Source organism: Scylla paramamosain, chromosome 16, assembly GCF_035594125.1.
Source record: "Scylla paramamosain isolate STU-SP2022 chromosome 16, ASM3559412v1, whole genome shotgun sequence".
Lineage (NCBI taxonomy): Eukaryota > Metazoa > Arthropoda > Malacostraca > Decapoda > Portunidae > Scylla > Scylla paramamosain.
The window spans coordinates 23,396,266-23,413,765 of record NC_087166.1 but is presented as its reverse complement, the minus strand read 5'-3'; the positions used below and the strand labels follow the sequence as shown (position 1 = coordinate 23,413,765).

Sequence of the window (17,500 nt, the reverse complement as noted above, 5' to 3'; positions counted from 1 at the left end):
TCACATAGCCAGTCAGTCAGTTAGTCACATACCCAGTCAGTCACTCATATACCCAATCAGTCACTCAGTCAGCCAGTCACTCACATACCCAGTTAGTCAGTAGACAGTGTTCCGAAGCAGTGTGTCCCTCTTCACTACAAAGGGCTGTTGCATCACCCCGACACTGTCATACCTCCTGCCCGGGTTTCCCTACGCTGAGGTAAGGCTGGTGGGGCCTCTCACTCAAGGTGCGGTGGTGGAGAGCTTACCTATCGCTGTTGCTGTGGTGGCTGTTGTTAGTGTTAGTGTTGTTGCTCCTGTTGTTGTTGTTGTTGTTGTTGTTGTTGTTGTTGTTTACTGTCTTTCTTCCCCCACTTGCTACTGACCTATTTGTGTTGGTAGCACTGTAATCATTAGTGCTGTTACTGCTGCTGCTGCTGCTACTATTATTACTACTACTACTGCTGTTGTTGTTACTACTGTTGCTTTTAGGTAAATACGAGTATTATTTTCACTACTACTATTACTACTTCAACATCAGTAACAACAAACAACAACAACAACATTTACTACAAACAGAACAACAACCACTACTACTACTACTACTACTACTACTACTACTACTACTACTACTACTACCACCACCATCACCTATGATATAACAAGAGCAACAAATCAAAATAACAACCATTGATAAAAGTAGTGATAACAACACCGTCATTCCTAGATAGTATTAATCCTCTTCTCCCCGCAACACACCCTGTCCCTGAACCGCACACACACACACACACACACACACACACACACACACACACACAGGACCGTATTCTGAAACACTTCTGCGCCGCACCTCCACTACTTTCAAAAGGCTTAAGTTGAAGTTACATGGATTTTTAAAGTGTTTTTTTATCGTTATAGTGACAGATTAACAAGATTTTTACATTATCAACAGGTGAACACTCTTCAGAACCCGGCTAATCATACCTGTGGCTTTAGAAAGGAGTCGGGGGGGGGAGAGAGCTAAGTGTTTCAGAATGCGCCACTCGCCTCCCCCGACCCGCCAAACACAGAGGAACACTCACCATCATCCCTTTCCTCTCGCGCTCTGGTCAACTCATCGCTTCACTAACTCACCTGTAAAGAGAAACGAATTAATTAGTAACAAAACACAGGTATGGACAACACAATGGAACACAAGGGAAGATCACACATTTCCTAGTAACTTACCTACTCAGTGTACATAAGATACTAATCATTCATGGAAATTAATTAAATGGAGCAAAAACACAAATATAAAAACAACGCAAATGAACACAAAGGAAGAACACACGTATCCTAACACCCTGTAAATATTACATTATCATGAGCATGAGACTAATAATCTCTCTGATGCAAGAGTTAATCAGCATTCTTAAACCATTCATCCCTTTCTCTGGTAAACACTAGAACTCACTTGCCTATTTCTGTATTTCCTCCTTCCTATGACTTAAACTCTCTCAAAGGGAAAGGTCTCAACACACTTATCCTTCAACTTTGGGTAATTCATTTAGCTGTGCTCTTATGTGACTGATACACCTCAGTAAGCCCCTTTATTTTTACTTCCTTTTAAACTTAATTCTCGTTTCCCTAGCCCAAAGCTCCTCTTACATAGAAAATACATGGTAATAATACATAAATACAGGCACTCTTGAAATGGGGCGTGTTGAAGTGTGACGCGCATTTTCTCCTTAGTCAAGGTGGATAAGCACGTTCTTGCTGCGTCACAGGACAGGAAGAGGCGGGACGGGTGAGAGGTGAGCGGTAAGAGGTGAGAGGTGACAGGGAGGTGGTGTGGACAGGTTAGTGGGAGTCCCGTGTGTGTGTGTGTGTGTGTGTGTGTGTGTGTGTGTGTGTGTGTGTGTGTGTGTGTGTGTGTGTGTGTGTGTGTGTGTGTGTGTGTGTGTGTGTGTGTGTGTGTGAAGGACAAAAGCGTCAGGAAGTGTGTAATGTTATGTACTCCTCCTCCTCCTCCTCCTCCTCCTTCTCCTCTTTCTTCCTTCTTCCTTCTATTTCTCCTCCACTTACTCTTCTTCTTCTTCTTCTTACTTTTCTTCTCCACTTTCTGCTTCTTTTCTCCCTTCTCTCCCTCCTTAATTCAGTCCTTTCAAGAAGATTTGAAAAAGGTTCCTGTCACTGTACGCGAATCAGGATTTCATTTTATGATAGGTTTGGTTACGTTGAGCTTGGTTAGGTTAGGTTAGCTCTACTACCACCACCACCATCACCACCACCACCACCACCACCACTACTACTACTACTACTACTACTACTACTGCTACTACTACTAGCATCATTAACCACAGCATATCACCACTTTTCCTAAACGGTTGAGACAAAAAAAATATAATAATGATGATGATGATGATGATGATGGGAGAAGGAGGAGGAGGAGGAGGAGGAGGAGGGGTTACAAAGGATTAGAAAAAAAAATAAATAAAACAGCAACAGACCTTTAGATCCTTGCAAGACTGTTCGGTCACCACTTCTAACCACTCGTCACAAGGGAGGGAGAAAGAACAGTAACACTAGTATACAGAAACGCTGCTCTCTCTCTCCGCGACTATTTTCAAAGGCCAAAGAGATGATTACCCGGGTTTTCAAGAGTGTCTCTCCTGCTACTAATATAGAAACCTTATTAATCTGTCACTAGAACCGTAAAAAAAAAAAAAAACCCTTAAAAATCCGTGTAACTTCAAGTAGAGCATTTTGAAAGTAGTGGAGATGCAGAGCAGAAATTTTGAGGATACGGTCCCAAGACAGAAGGGAGGAGGAGGATAAGGAGGAGGAGGAGGAGGAGGAGGAGGAGGAGGAGGAGGAGGAGGAGGAGGAGGAGTGTTGTTCAGCGTTCATTATAAAACCATAACAACGAAACGCGGTGATCGTTGGCACCCACACACTTCTTATTATCAGTTCACATCCGGTACCTCTCTCTCTCTCTCTCTCTCTCTCTCTCTCTCTCTCTCTCTCTCTCTCTCTCTCTCTCTGTGTGTGTGTGTTTGTGTGTGTGTGTGTGTGTGTGTGTGTGAGAGAGAGAGAGAGAGAGAGTAGAGAGAGAGAGAGAGAGAGAGAGAGAGAGAGAGAGAGAGAGAGAGAGGAGAGAGAGAGAGAGAGAAACACACACGCACAAACACACACACACACACACACACACACACTCACACACACACACACACACACACACTCAACACACACACACACACACCTTCTCTCTCTCTCTCTCTCTCTCTCTCTCTCTCTCTCTCTCTCTCTCTCTCTCTCTCTCTCTCTCTCTCTCTCGCGTGACATAAAGGTTGCAGAAAAAAAAAAAACTTTACTGAACGTTGGTAAGTGAAAATTTACATGGAGAAGTGTGTTGAAACTTCTCCTCTGAACAAGTTTAAGTCACAGGCAGGAGGAAATACAACAGGTGGGAAGATACAGAGTCTGCCAATAAAGGGGACGAAAGATTAAGAATACCTGTTAACTCTTGCATGAGAGAGAGAGAGAGAGAGAGAGAGAGAGAGAGAGAGAGAGAGAGAGAGAGAGAGAGAGAGAGAGAGAGAGAGAGAGAGAGAGAGAGAGAGAGAGAGAGAGCACTGAAGTATGCTTAGTGTTTTGATAATTAGATATAGGGTAAGTAATGAATTTTAAAAGTAAAGTGTTCAGCATTATTTTTTTTTCTCTTTCTTATTTCGTTTGTTTTCTTCCCTCTTCTGCTGTTTCCTTTTCTTTATAGTGCATTTTTTTCTTTTTCTACTATGTTTTTAAGAACAGACAGCTCAAGATCGTGAAATTTCGTACCTAGTTTTTATTTCCTATTTCAGACAGATATTCTCTTTCCCTGCTAGTCAATCTTTCCCTTAATTAACTCTATATAACTTTTAAAAGACTCATTTTTATGCTACAGCGTCTTAAAAACGATCTTCTGTAGCTCTCAAAAGTTTCACTAACCTCGTAATCCTTTCCCTCTTCACGTCCATCCAAAGAGTTCATTATAGTGCTCTCAGTTTTAACAACAGACGACCATAGCAATAAAAGGGTTAAGAGTGAAGTCCTTAGCATTAAGGGAGAATAGAAAGGAGAGTTAATTTTCAGCTTTTAAACATCTGCATCCATCGTTTAGTTCAAAAGTCAGGATGGAGAAACTCAAATAAATATCCTGTTATTTTCTAGACAGTCTAATTGTCTTTGTTGAGATGTAATAGTGAAGAAAGGAAGAGGAGGAGAAGTTGGAGAAGGAAATGGAAGGAGGCCAAAGAAGAAGAAGAAGAAGAAGAAGAAGAAGAAGAAGAAGAAGAAGAAGAAGAAGAAGAAGACGAAGAAGAAAGGGGAAGAGATGAAAACAAAGATAAAAGGAGAAGACGAAGAAGAGCAAAAAAAAAAGAAAGATAAATAAAAAGAGAAGAGGAGAAGGATGAGGAGGAAGAAGAAAAAGAAAAGAAGGTAAAGGTAGAAAAGGAAAATTAGGTGGTGTTAAAAAAAAAAAAAACGAACGAAGCAAGAATGAACACACAAGCATACCATGTTGACGTGTCTCATACAGGATACACATCAAGAAGAGATACGCGGAGCAAAACTGAGTCAGAGGAGGAAACCTTACATAGCTGTCTCACACACACACACACACACACACACACACACAAAGTAGAGTGGATACCATTAAGTTTTAACAAAAAAGTTAGTAAAAAAAAAAATCACGAGAGAGAGAGAGAGAGAGAGAGAGAGAGAGAGAGAGAGAGAGAGAGAGAGAGAGAGAGAGAGAGAGAGAGAGAGAGAGAGAGAGCGCACCCACAAAACCCACGCTCCCATGAACACAGTGGCAAAGCGAGGCGAAGAGAGACGAGAACAGAAAATGGGCCAAAAACACAACAGAAATAGAAAACGAGATAAACCTCGATCCCGCGTCCGGTGAGCGAGGGAAGGCAGCACGTAACCAGCAGGGACGCGTGTATCCCCTTGCCTGCTACCCCCCTCCCACCTCTCCTCTCCTCTCTCTATCTCTGGCTACTGCGTGTTACCTACAGTAGGTTCTCTCTATGTTGATGTCTGACGCAAGTGTGGAGAGTGAATGGTGGAGGGGTGAGAGGGTGTGGTGGTGGTCGTGGTGATAGAGGTGATGGTGGTGAAGGTGGTGGTGGTGATAGTCAATGATGCTTAGAGTAGAATGACACTACCATAACTACTACTACTACTACCACTACTATCATAAATTAAATAAAAATATGCTAATTACACGTTAATCATTACAACACAAGAAAGTAAAAAAAATACAAATAAAAAATATTCATACGCCTAAAACAACGTGTCAAGAGTGTGCTTGTTATTAATGGATGATAAATGCTCCTGAGTGTTACGATTTCAAAACCTCGTAGGGAATAAACGAGGCGTGCCGTGTCCAGCAAGACGAGGCACGTGGATGTGAGATGTCCTTGCACGTCCCTAACACACGTCACTGGAATGGTTCAGGGTAGCTTGAGGATCTAACTTTACCTTTCCCTCTCTCTCTCTCTCTCTCTCTCTCTCTCTCTCTCTCTCTCTCTCTCTCTCTCTCTCTCTCTCTCTCTCTCTTATTCTTTATGTTTTTGGACTATTTCTGCTGTAACTTCTCTGTGAGGTCACCCATCCAAGCACTAACCAGACCCAGCGTTGCTTAACCTCACTGCCGGTTCTCTCCTCCAGGTCACAACCGCCCTTTGTCCCTCCCGATTGTGGGCCTACCCGAGCACCTTGCCTGCCTACCTACCTGCCTGTTTCTCTGCCTGCCAGTCTGCTTTCCTGCCCGTCTCCCTGCCTGCTTCTGCCTGGCTGCCCGGCGCCTACGCTGTTAAAGCAAGCCACCACACTAAGGTGCTCGAGGTGCATGTCAAGCGTGTATATTTTCAAGGTCGTCAGTGTAGCGGTGAGTGTGTGTGTGTGTGTGGACGTTATAATGGTGTGCTTATCTTTTTGTTTGTGTAAATACATCAGTAAGCATTGCTACGAGTGAACAGGGAAAGTGCAACGTAAAAACCATGTAAATAAATAATAAACATAACAGCGGTCTTAAAATATGCAGTGTTGTCTGAGGCGAGCAAATGTAAGAGTAAAGGGAAGCGGTGATACGAGAGAGAGCGAGAGAGAGAGAGAGAGAGAGAGAGAGAGAGAGAGAGAGAGAGAGAGAGAGAGAGAGAGAGAGAGAGAGCAGAATGAAGAGGGCATGAGCTGTACCTGTCGTCCGTGGCGAGCTGCTGTAGCTTGGTGGGGTGCACCTCGCCGCCCGCCTCGCTGTCTGACGTCTTCTTGCCGCCCAGGTGCAAACCTTGGCGAATCCTCTGCATCATCTTCTGGCCACTGTACCTGCGCCCCACGCGGAACTGGTGGCTAGAGCGGCGCTTGAACCTGCGGCCGCTATCCTCATCGCCGCGCGTGTCCATCACCTCGCTCTGGATGCTCAGGTTGTCATCCTGGTCCCGCGGGTGCAGGCTGGCCGAGTCCGAGGCGTCCTCGGCCCCCGCCGCGGGCCTCGTCTCTTGGAAGCTGCGGGTCTCGCGGGGCTGCACATCGTGGGTGATCTCGGGCGGCGCCTCGGAATGGACGCGGCGGTGGCGGTGGTCGTGGCGGGAACTGGAGCTGAGGAACACACCGCTGTCCTCCCGCCTGTGGCACTTCCTGAAGCCGTCACTGCTGCTGCTGCTCTCGCTGCTGCTGCTCCTGCTGCTGTGGCCCACCAGCGTGTCGTCATCGCTGTCCTCGTGCTCTTTCTCCTTCTCCTTCTCCTTCTTCTGCTCCTCCTCCTCCACCTCCTCGTACACGGTGAGGTAGCTGGTGCCCGAGTCTCTGTTGCTGCTGGGGACGGGCACTCCCTTGCCTGGCTTGCGCCGCTCCACCACCACCATCTCCTCATCCTCCTCCTCACCCTCCCTCCGCTCATCATCCACCAGCACTCCCTTGATCGCATCCATCGTGCCCAGATGCTCTTCCGCCGCGCCGCTCTGTCCCGCGGGCATGCTGGCCCCCCCCTCGTTGGCTGGGGGCAATTGGCTCTCCGGCTCCACCTCCTCGACGTCCACGGCAAACCTCACAACAGCCACGCCTTCAGGAGCCTCCGCTACGGTCTCAGTGCACAGAGCCTCGTAGAAGTTAGTGTCCTGTTTCTCTTCCTCCTCTTTATCCCCGTCTTCTTCCTCTTCTTTCTCGCTCGTCAGGTCACCGGTAGACATTATCTGACCCACATCACCGGGTTCCTCCTCCACGTCAAGGTCTTCTCCTCTTTCCCTTTCACCTCCCGCCGCTTCGATCTCAGCGCGCGTCACGTCTTGGTCCGGGGTGTCACTGGGGTCTCCTGCCTCAACGTGCGTCCTCAGGGTTACGTCACCACCCTCCTCTTCTGCTCTATAGTTTAATCCGTGAGTTGCACAAAGCCTCTGCTCCTCACTAATGGTGTAATTTGGTGCTTGTGTCACTCCCCTACTCCACTCTTCACTTTCCACAGTCAATCTTGGTGTTACGTGCTTCGCCTCCACCTCATCCACCTCTTCTTCACTGCTCAAGTCAACGCACACTACCACGTCTTCTTCGTCAGCGCCTCCACTCCACGTCTCCACCTTCCCTTCCACGTCACTGATGTTCACTTCCTTCACTTCCTCAGTTTCCACACACTCGGGTCCACTCACTGCATCATCGCCACGCACTTCACCACTCACTTCAACAACACTCGTCACCACATCATCACAACTCTCGTCTACCTCGCCCTCATCACTTTCCTCTCCGTTACTCTCACCACGACACTCTTTCTCCACGCTTTCGTCACTCACTTGTTTGTCCTCACTCTCACCGCACACTTCTAGGATCTCATTACCATCCTTGTTGTTTTCACTCTCACTTCTCTCTCTCAAGATTTCGTCTTTGTTCTCCTCCCCAGCACTTTCTTCTTTATTCTCTTTCTCTACGCACTCTTTTTCCACTTCTCCTTCACTTTCCTCTTTGTTTTCAATCTCAATGCACTCTTCCAGGATTTTCACGCTTTCCTTTTGAACGTCACACTCTTTTTCTAGTTCACCATCACTGGCATCTTTTTCATCTTCAAAATCAATCACATTTTCATCTCCTTCATTGCCTTCTGCAGTGGCACTCTCTTCCTTTGTCGTCTCCTCGCCCTCATCACCGGGCAAGACAAGCACTTCGTCACCAGCGCCTCCTCCTCCTCCTTCTTCTTCTTCTTCTTCTTCTTCTTCTTCTTCTTCTTCTTCTTCTTCTTCTTCTTCCCCTTCTTCAGGCTCAAAGTTTGTCTCCACGACGCAACTTTGATCCTTCTCTTCCTCTTGTTCCTCTTCTTGTCCCTCCTCTCTCTCCTCTTCCTCACTGTCTTTAGTAGTTAGCTCCTCTTCCTTGACTTCTCCTGCTTCCTCCTCCTTACTCGTCTCCTTCTCCTCCGCAAGCTCTTTTTGTTGTTCCTCCTCCTCCTCCTCCTCCTTTTCAATTCTGTCTTGAGTTAACTTCTTATTTTCTTCCTCAATGTCTTCCTCCTCCTCCTCCTCCTCCTTACCTTCCTCTTGAATTACCTCCTCCTCCACTTGGCTCTCTTCTTGGACTAACTTTTCTCTCCCCTCCTCCTCCTCCTCCTCCTCCTTCTCCTCCTCCTCGATCAGTTCCTCGTTTTCTTCCTTACTCTCCTCTGCAGCTGCTTTCTCCTTCTTGAGTTCGTCCTCAGAGTTCACATCAAGCTCGAGAGGAACGTTTGCATTATTCGTATTTGCTTCCTTCTCTTCCTTCTCGTTCTCTGCAGCAGCGTGCCCGTCCTTCGTATTGGTCAAGTACTCTCCTGAAGGACTCTTTGTCACGTCACTAGGATATGGAGAGTCCCCTTCATGGTCTGTGCTGGAGGCGTCTACGTTGTGTTCGTTTGGTGTGGCTATAGTATCAAAGGATGTGTGATCCACTTGGTGCCAGTCAGTGCCTTCCGGTGCACCGTCCTCCGTCTCACTGTTGCTCCCGGGCGCTGGTTGGTTGCTGGTCAAGTTAGAATGAATGGTGCCAGATTCGCTGTCGCTGCCGTGCCCCGGTAGACCGCCAGCCTCACCAGCCTCGCCAGCGACAGTGCCATCAACAGGTCTGTGCGGCGCGAGGCTGTCTGCTGCGTCTGCTGCGTCTGCTAATTCACGGGCGTCCACGTTGTCTTGTCTCGTCACCAGCCAATGCGATTCCTCAGTGTGGGTGAAAGTTGATGGCGCCTCCTCCTCCTCTTGCTGCTCCTGCTCCTGCTGCTCCCCGCCGCGATCCCAGGGCGACGCTTCCTCCGCGTGGCGGGTTACGACAATGGCAGAGGCGTCAGGTGCTTCCCAACACTCCGGCAATCCTCCATCATCCCTGACAGACAGACGCGAGTCACTCAGGAGTAAATGCACTGCTTCCTGCGGCTCGGCGGCTTCATCTTCCTTGTTTATGTCAAATTGCCAGGAAGACAGCTTATCCCCACTTCCTCTTCCCTCCACGCACAGGGGGAGGCTGTCGGCTTCTTGTTTGTGGTCCTCCAACACTTCTCCCACGGCACAGTTCTTCTCTGAACTCACACAACCGCCTACTGCCGCGTCCTCGGTGCCTGTGCCTGGCGGGGGCGAAGCGGGGGCTGCGGCACTGTGGCCCTCCTCGTGACACTCGGGCAGAGCACTGAGGGCTTTCCCACCGCCGCCCAGCTCACCCGGTGCTGCGTAATAACTCAGATGGTCCTCGCTTATTAACTCATTTAAGCTTTGTGTGGCCGCCTCTTCCGACCCTCCACCACGGATCCCGTCAGACCCTTGACCCTCGCCCGCCCCGCTCACGGCTCCCTCCCAGGCCTCGCCCACGCTGGGTAAGGGAAGGCTGGCTAAGGGAGTGAAGGCTTCGGAGCGATCTAAACAGGATGTGTCAGAGGCGGTGGTAGATAGGGTGATATCAGAGACGTCAGCGCTCTCTAGGATGTCACTCACCAAACTGACTGATATGAAATTCTCCTCACTCTTCTCATCCACGCTTGTCTCGGTGTCCCCTGCGGCGTGGTGGTGGTGGTGGTGGTGGAGGTCGTTACTTGCAGCGTCCACCAAGGAGTTGCTCTCGTTCTCAGCCTCCTCCACCTCCTCCACCTCCTCTACCGTGACGCAGTCCACCTCTGATCCCTCCACGCCACATCCATCATCATCATCATCATCAGAGGACAGTTGCATTATGTTACTTTCCCTTTCTTCTTCCCCTTCTTTATTCTCGTCCTCTAGTTCTTCTGGTTTCTCTTCCTCTTCTGCCATCTTTTCAATCTCCTCTTGTTCTTCCTTTTCCTTCTCTTCTCCATTCATCCTCTCCTCAATCTCCTGTTCATTCTCTTCTTGCTCTTGTTCTTTCTGTTCTTCTTCAGACTCCTTTTCCTCCTTCTCTTCTTCTTCTTCCTTCTCCTCTTTCTCTTCATTAATCTTCTGTTCTTCCATATCTTCTTCATTTTCTTCCTCAATCTCTTTTTGTTCATTCTTTTCTTGCTTTTCTCCTCCCTCTCCCATCTCTTCCTCATTCTTCTGCTTCTCCACTTCTTCCTTTTCTTCCTCTGCCTCTTCTTCCTCCTCAGTTTCCTTTTCCTCATCTTCCTCTTGTTTTCCTTCTATTTCCTCCTCCACATTCCTCTTTTCTTCATCCCCTTCTTGTTTTTCTTCCTCTTCTTTCTCTTCTTCAACTTCCTCTTCCACCTCTGTTACTTGTTTTTCTTCCTCTTCCTCGTCTTTCTCTTGCACCTCTTCCTGTTTCTCTTTCTCTTCTTTCTCTTCCTCAGTCATCTCTTCTTGTTCTTCCTCTTCTTTCTCTTCCTCAAGCAGTTCCTCTAACTCTTCTTTTTCCTCCTCTTTCTCTTCCTCAGTCACCTCTTCTACCTCTTCTTGTTTTTTCTCGTCTTCTTCCTCTTCCTCAGTCGCCCCTTCAACTTTTTCATTTTGTTTCTCTTCCTCTTCTTTCTCTTCCTTAATCGCTTCTTCAACCTTTTCTTCCTCTTCTTTCTCCTCCTCCTCCTCCTCCTCCTCTTCTTTCTCTTCCCCAATCGCTTCTTCAGTTTTTTCTTCCTCTTCTTTCTCCTCCTCCTCCTCCTCTTCTTTCTCTTCCCCAATCGCTTCTTCGACCTTTTCTTCCTCTTCTTTCTCCTCCTCCTCCTCTTCTTTCTCTTCCCCAATCGCTTCTTCAATTTTTTCTTCCTCTTCTTTCTCCTCCTCCCCCTCTTCTTTCTCTTCCCCAATCGCTTCTTCAAACTTTTCTTCCTCTTCTTTTTCCTTCTCCTCTTCTTTCTCTTCCGCTTCAGAATTAAGAAGAGATTCCTGGATTTCCTTCTCTTCAACCTCCAAACACACTTCGATTTCTCTTCCATGTGTACTGATCGCTATTTCTGTCTCCTCTCCCTCCTCTTCTGTCTTCTCTCCCTCCTCGTCCATGTCCCCCTCACCGTCTCCTCCCTCGTCGCTTCCCTCTTCCCTTTCTCCTTCTCTCCCCTTGTCTCCCTCTTCCGCCTCATCTACTTGGGTTATGTCCCGCCCTCTCGCGCCATTAACTTTGGGAGTGACCTCGTATCTCACCTCCTCTGTCTCATTACTCAGGTCGTCACGTGGCGCATCGTCCTCTTCGTCCTCCTCCTCCTCCTCCTCGTCATCTTGTTCTCCGTCTCCTTCCACTGTCTTGTCGTTCTCTCCTGTGATTTCGTCTTCTTTGTCGTGTTCTGGTTCTTCTTTTTTTTCTTGTTGTTGTTGTTGTTGGTGCTCTTCTTGTTGCTCTTTCTCTTCTTCGTCCTTGTCGTCATCTTTCTCAAGTTTCTCTGTGTCTAGCGCGTCATCAATCTCGTTTTCCTTCTTCGCTGTGGCTTCGCTCTCCGCCCAGCCTTCGTCTTTCCTGCCCTCATTCTCTATATCCGCTACCCGTGACGTCACACTCCACGGGGAGGTGTCCTGGTCGCGGCTCGCTCCCAGGAGATGATCCCACAGTGAGGACGGCTCCAGGGACTCAGGGGGACCATGGCCTGACGTGCCCTCACTTCCTTCCTCGTGTGGGCGGCGAGAGAAAAGCGGAAAAGCATCTATCATGAGTCTACCGCGGCCCACATCGCCGTTTTCTTCTCCCACGGCGCCCCCAGGGTCACGGGAGGCCAGCCCGCCCCACGCGGAGGGAGGCCTGGCGGGGTCAGTGTCTGTCTCACACAAGGAGATGAGGCTCTCTACGGTCACTTCGCCAAGACTAATACCTCCGTTAGTGTTTTTCCCTGAAGAAAAAACCTCCGAGATAAATGAACCACTGTCTGTCACGCCGGGCGCCGCCGTGTTGGGGGCGTGGGTGTGCAGCCCATCCCCGCGGCCCACCTCTTCTCTTAGCTCGTCTCCGCCCCTCGCATCGCCCGCAGCTGAGTACTGGACAGGCACACACAGGATGGGAGACTCGTAAGCCTCAGTGGACGGCGGCGCGATGCCCTCCTGATCCTCTCCGACAGGACTGATATTGGGGCAAGACAGGTAGTGTGTGGGCGGCACCAGGTACCCGGTGCCCTCACTCTCCGCCTCGCTGTCCCCGCAGCTCTCACTGATCACCGCGTCGTCGAAATAATAGGTGGTGTCCTCGTCAGGGAACCTGCCGAACACCTGGGCAGTGGTGTCCTCGCCGCGCCGCGCGTCCTGCGGCGGCTTAGCGAAGGATACAATAGTCTGTGTTGGGAAGGCTCGCTCGCCGCGCCCCACGTTTTCTGTGATGTAGAGCGGCGGACACGCGAGGAGGGACTCTGATTTCTCGTCCTCGTCGGTGGTTTCACTGTCGTCCTCGTCGACGCTGATCACCTTGGCCAGGTACGCCCTGCACCGGCCGTGGTCAGCGTCGGTGCACCAGGTCACCAGGTCATCGGGGTCAGAGGCACGAGGCAGAGTCCTCACGAATGGGTCATAGTCACTCTCCATTGTCTCATCACTGTTGTCACTCACCGCGCACGCACTCAGTCACCAACCTCACTGAGCCGCGTCATCATGAGGTGTGTTCACGTGGTCACTTCACTAAAAAGTTTATATGTACAAATCCTGAAATGAAGACAACATTAAAACCAGCACTCAACCCACACGCCAGGCGGCGGCCATCACGCGTCACACAGTCAACCCGCAGCCGCGTCACTTTGCCAAGATAACACTGATATAGTTCCTGGACGCGCCGCGCGACGGAGAGACGAGGCACCTTGCGAGTGCAGGTGGCGGCAGGTAAGGCACTGGGGCGTCACCGGGAACACAGGTGAGCGGCCACCAAGCTACCACTACCAGTCCCATCCCACGTCACACCACTAATAAAAGTAGCACGCATGACTGCACGCACACCCGCCCAGCCAGCACATGCACACACTGCTAAGTTACGCCACACACACACACACACACACACACACACACACACACACACACACACACACAGTCATTAGATTAGCACATGGAGGCTCCACGCAATCAAATTCACACTGACAGGCACGAGGGTTGCCTGCTGTGCTGCTGCTTCTGCTGCGCGTCACCAGCCCGTCACTGCACCAGGCGAGGGTCACCGCCGCGAGTGTCACCAATCACTAGGACCCGGGAAGCGCCTCCGTGACAGCGGCTAATGCAGTGACACGCCACGCTTGGGTTTGTTTCTGTTGCCTTCAGTCTTACACACATCACGAGTCATCATTATAATCATCATAGCAATAACAGCACTTGCAACACTCCGTCACCAGGCCACGACACACACAGACAGACAGGCAGACAGACACACACACACACACACATACACAGTGAAGGCGGAACTGTCGCTGGGTTGCCTTAACTCTTCACTTTCACATCGTCTTATCTTTCTTATCAATGTCCAAGGCATCGATCAAATCCACCATCTTATCAGTTACCTCACGACACACACACACACACACACCAATCTTAAATGTACGTATGTTTTTTTTTCCTAAGTAATATTAATTATAGATTCAAAAGTACTTATGATTCGAAAAAAAAAATCTTTGAAAAAGCTGAAATAAGCACTAGTAGTCACTTTTCTTCAGTATACATGTGTTACTCACGCCGTGATACATAATAAGTATTGGTGTTTATAAAGTGTTAAGTGTTCGCCCCCTTTCAGTGGTGTTTGTTTGAGTCTTCCCTCCTCAGGCGATCAGAAGGAAAACGTGTCAATGTGCAATAGAAATCGTTGCGTGGGATTGTCTTTATTACTTTATCACTGTAAGCATTCCTCAGTTTTACTCCACACCGTCACTACCCAACGAGAGTTTACAGGAAGAAGAAGAAGAAGAAGAAAAGAAGAAGAAGAAGGGAAACAAAAACACAACTAAAAAGAAATTTTCCAATTGTAAAATGAATGACAAGAACATAACCGTCCACCAATCCAAGCATCCATCCAAACTGACAGAAAGAAATGCAAAAAGCGAAGAAAAATAATAACAAATAAACAAACGAATAAATAAACAAAAAAAAATACACCAAATATCTCTACCACGAGTGTCGCATAACACAACATTCCTACAACCAAGCCACCGCCGCACCGCCGCCATCACCATCACCACCACCGCCGCCAGTCAACCTTTAGTGAACCATCTCCACTCATCCGCAGCCCGTACACAGAAACACTTTGGTCTCTCAGCACGACTATTTTCAAAGGACACGGAGAAGGTCAACCAGGTTACTAAGAGTGTTTGTACCGTTAATAAAATAGATACCTTGTTAATCTCTTATTAGAACAGTACAAACACCCTTAAAAACCCGTGTCACTTTAACTAGAGGCTTTCGAATGTAATGAAGGTGCGGACAGAAGTGAATCACAATATTGTCACAAGATGAGTGGCGGAGGAAGCGGCGGTAACTGACGGCTCTACTTCCTGCGTACTTCCTGCTCCCCGCGGCGCTCCAAGTGACTTCCCCGTGACGCAACCAAGGCCCTCAAGAGTGTTGCCTCCCTAGGGCGCCTCTCAGCAACTCCACTGGGGAAATGACGCCAGTGTGTAATTCATATATAAAAAAAATAGTGGGTGGGTGGGTGGATGTGTGTGTGTGTGCGTGTGTGTGTGTGTAGCTACGTTTTCTAAGTACTGGAGGAAATGTTTTGTGACTTTTTTTCTTTTTGATATATACTTTGTTGTGTTCATTTTGCTGTTTGTGATGGATGTACTTATCTATCTACTTATTTATTTCGAGTAATGTAATTTACAACTTTCAATATTTTTTTTCTTCAACATATTCACTGATTCTTGACTTTCAATTTATTTTCTCAGTTACGTGATTTTTTGCTACGTATTACTGAGGATCATATAATTCCGAAAAAAGGACTTAATACACGTATATTCCTGGTATGATCTGAACACACACACACACACACACACAATGTCCTGCGTAATACAGTGACTATATCTTCAGTGTACATAACATGAACATTACAAAACTGCAGTGGTCCGTCGAAACAATGCATCGTGCTTTTCAAGGCCAGCCCACCCCCGAGGAATGCGTGGGCGTGGCGACAACACGGCAGCAGCAGCAATAACAACAACAACAACAACGACCAATGACAACGACGACAAATGGTAACTAAAACAACTGCAGGAACAACAAAAAATGAACAACAACAACAACAACAACAACAACAAAAACAACAACAACAACGAAGGCGACGACAAATGACATCAACAATAACAACATGGAGAAGAAAAAAGAAGAGTAGCCGCAGCAACACAACAACAACAACAACAACAACAACAACCATCACTACCATCACCACCACCACCACCACCACCACCAACAACAACAACAGCAATATCAATAACAACAACAACAACCCACAAACAAAACAAACTAACACGAGTAAACGAAACAACAAACAAACAAACAAATAAACGAACCAACGAAGCACCACCAGCACCACCACAACACTCCCAGAAACTTTAAAGCTTTCAAGCCAAACTCGGAACTTCAAAGACCCGAAACCTGCTTCACGCTATTCCTGGCTGCGCTTCCCTCTCACCCCCTCTCACCTCTCTCCTTGGCACGTTTTCCCCTTCCCCTCGCTCTCCCTCACGTAGTCCACGCCTCTCACTGCCCCAGATACCTCTCACCTAGTCTCTCCCTCTCCCTTCACCTGCCAATCTAGTTTGAACACGTTACATGAAGGGAAACAGAAAAAAAGAGAAAAGGAAAAATGGAAAACAGGAAAATGAATGTGAGAAAGGAATTTGATGTTTTTTTTCTATATTGTTTTATTATTTGTGTGTGTGTGTGTGTGTGTGTGTGTGTGTGTTAGCAGTCAATTGTCTCTCGCCTGGCTGGTAATAATGATTCATGAGAGGGTGGGAATGTATGTATTGCATGATTAGCCTGAATGCATGACAACCAGCTCTCTCTCTCTCTCTCTCTCAAGAGAATACAATGATTGTTTTTATTTCTGACGTGTTTCCTTGTTCTGTTTCCTTCTTTCTTGAAACTCATGCAGCAATGACTCTCTCTCTCTCTCTCTCTCTCTCTCTCTCTCTCTCTCTCTCTCTCTCTCTCTCTCTCTCTCTCTCTCTCTCATCCTTCCTCCCTTTCTTTCTTCCTTCATAGTATGTTTCTTTTTTCTCCATTCCTACTTTCCTTCTTTCATTTTCCCTTCATTCCTTTCATCCTTACTCACTTCCCTCCCTTTACTTAATCCTCTTTCCCTTCCTCCCTCCTCTTCTTCCATCCTTTCTTACTTTCCTTTTAAACCTCCCTCCCTTCTACCATTCCTATCACTCTCTTCCCTCCTTTCCCTAACTCCCTCCCTCTCTCCTTCCCTTCCTTCCTCGTTTCCTTCCTTCCTTCCTGGTCCTCACCTATCACCGCCTCCAAACACTGCACACAGTCCACACACTACCTCAAGGCGCGCCCGTCAAGGTAATTCTATACAACTCAATCAATTTTTTCCCCTCCTTGAGTCACAGTAAGCGTGAGAACAGTCTTTGCTTTCTGAGATTTCCCTTGGTTTTCCCTTCTTTTATTTCATTGTTTCATTTATTTGTTTATTTGTTTATTTTTTTTTTAGGTAGTAGGTTTCGTATTTATATTGGTTTGTTTTGTTATTCTGTTCTTTTTTATTATATTTTTGTCTGTCTGTCTGTCTGTCTGTCTCTCTCTCTCTCTCTCTCTCTCTCTCTCTCTCTCTCTCTCTCTCTCTCTCTCTCTCTCTCTCTCTCTCTCTCACACACAACAAGATGGGATTACAATATTTTTATTCCTTAACTCCTTCTCTCTTTTTTTTTCCTTGTTTTTAGGCAATAAGTTTCAGGAATTTCACTTTAAATTAAGACACTTGTAGTAAATTTTTCTCTTCTATTTTTCAAACACAATTATTTTTGGGAGTTCACTTAAGATTACAATTATATTTTCTTAAATTTTTTTTTTACTTTAATTCATTCATCTATTCATTTGTCTATTCATTTATTTCCTTCGAACCGATAAGTTTCTAAAATTCACTAAATTTATGATAACTTTCGTTTTTCTCTATTCATCTACTTTTC

General features: G+C 47.3%; 1 protein-coding gene across 6 annotated transcripts in view; it reads right to left on the bottom strand.

Moving 5' to 3' along the window:
• LOC135108147 (nestin-like) overlaps positions 1 to 17,500 on the bottom strand; it is a 182,300-nt gene that overhangs the window by 80,357 nt on the left and 84,443 nt on the right. For 4 of the 6 annotated variants that reach the window (XM_064018874.1, XM_064018872.1, XM_064018875.1 and 1 more), the window contains exon 2: positions 6,205 to 13,031. In XM_064018874.1, coding sequence (XP_063874944.1) covers positions 6,205 to 12,914 — 6,710 coding nt within the window. In that variant the 5' untranslated portion in view covers positions 12,915 to 13,031. Of the gene's footprint in view, positions 1 to 911; positions 1,114 to 6,204; positions 13,032 to 13,182; positions 13,204 to 17,500 lie in introns of those variants that run through there. The other 2 variants (XM_064018877.1, XM_064018873.1) reach the window with 2 other exon arrangements.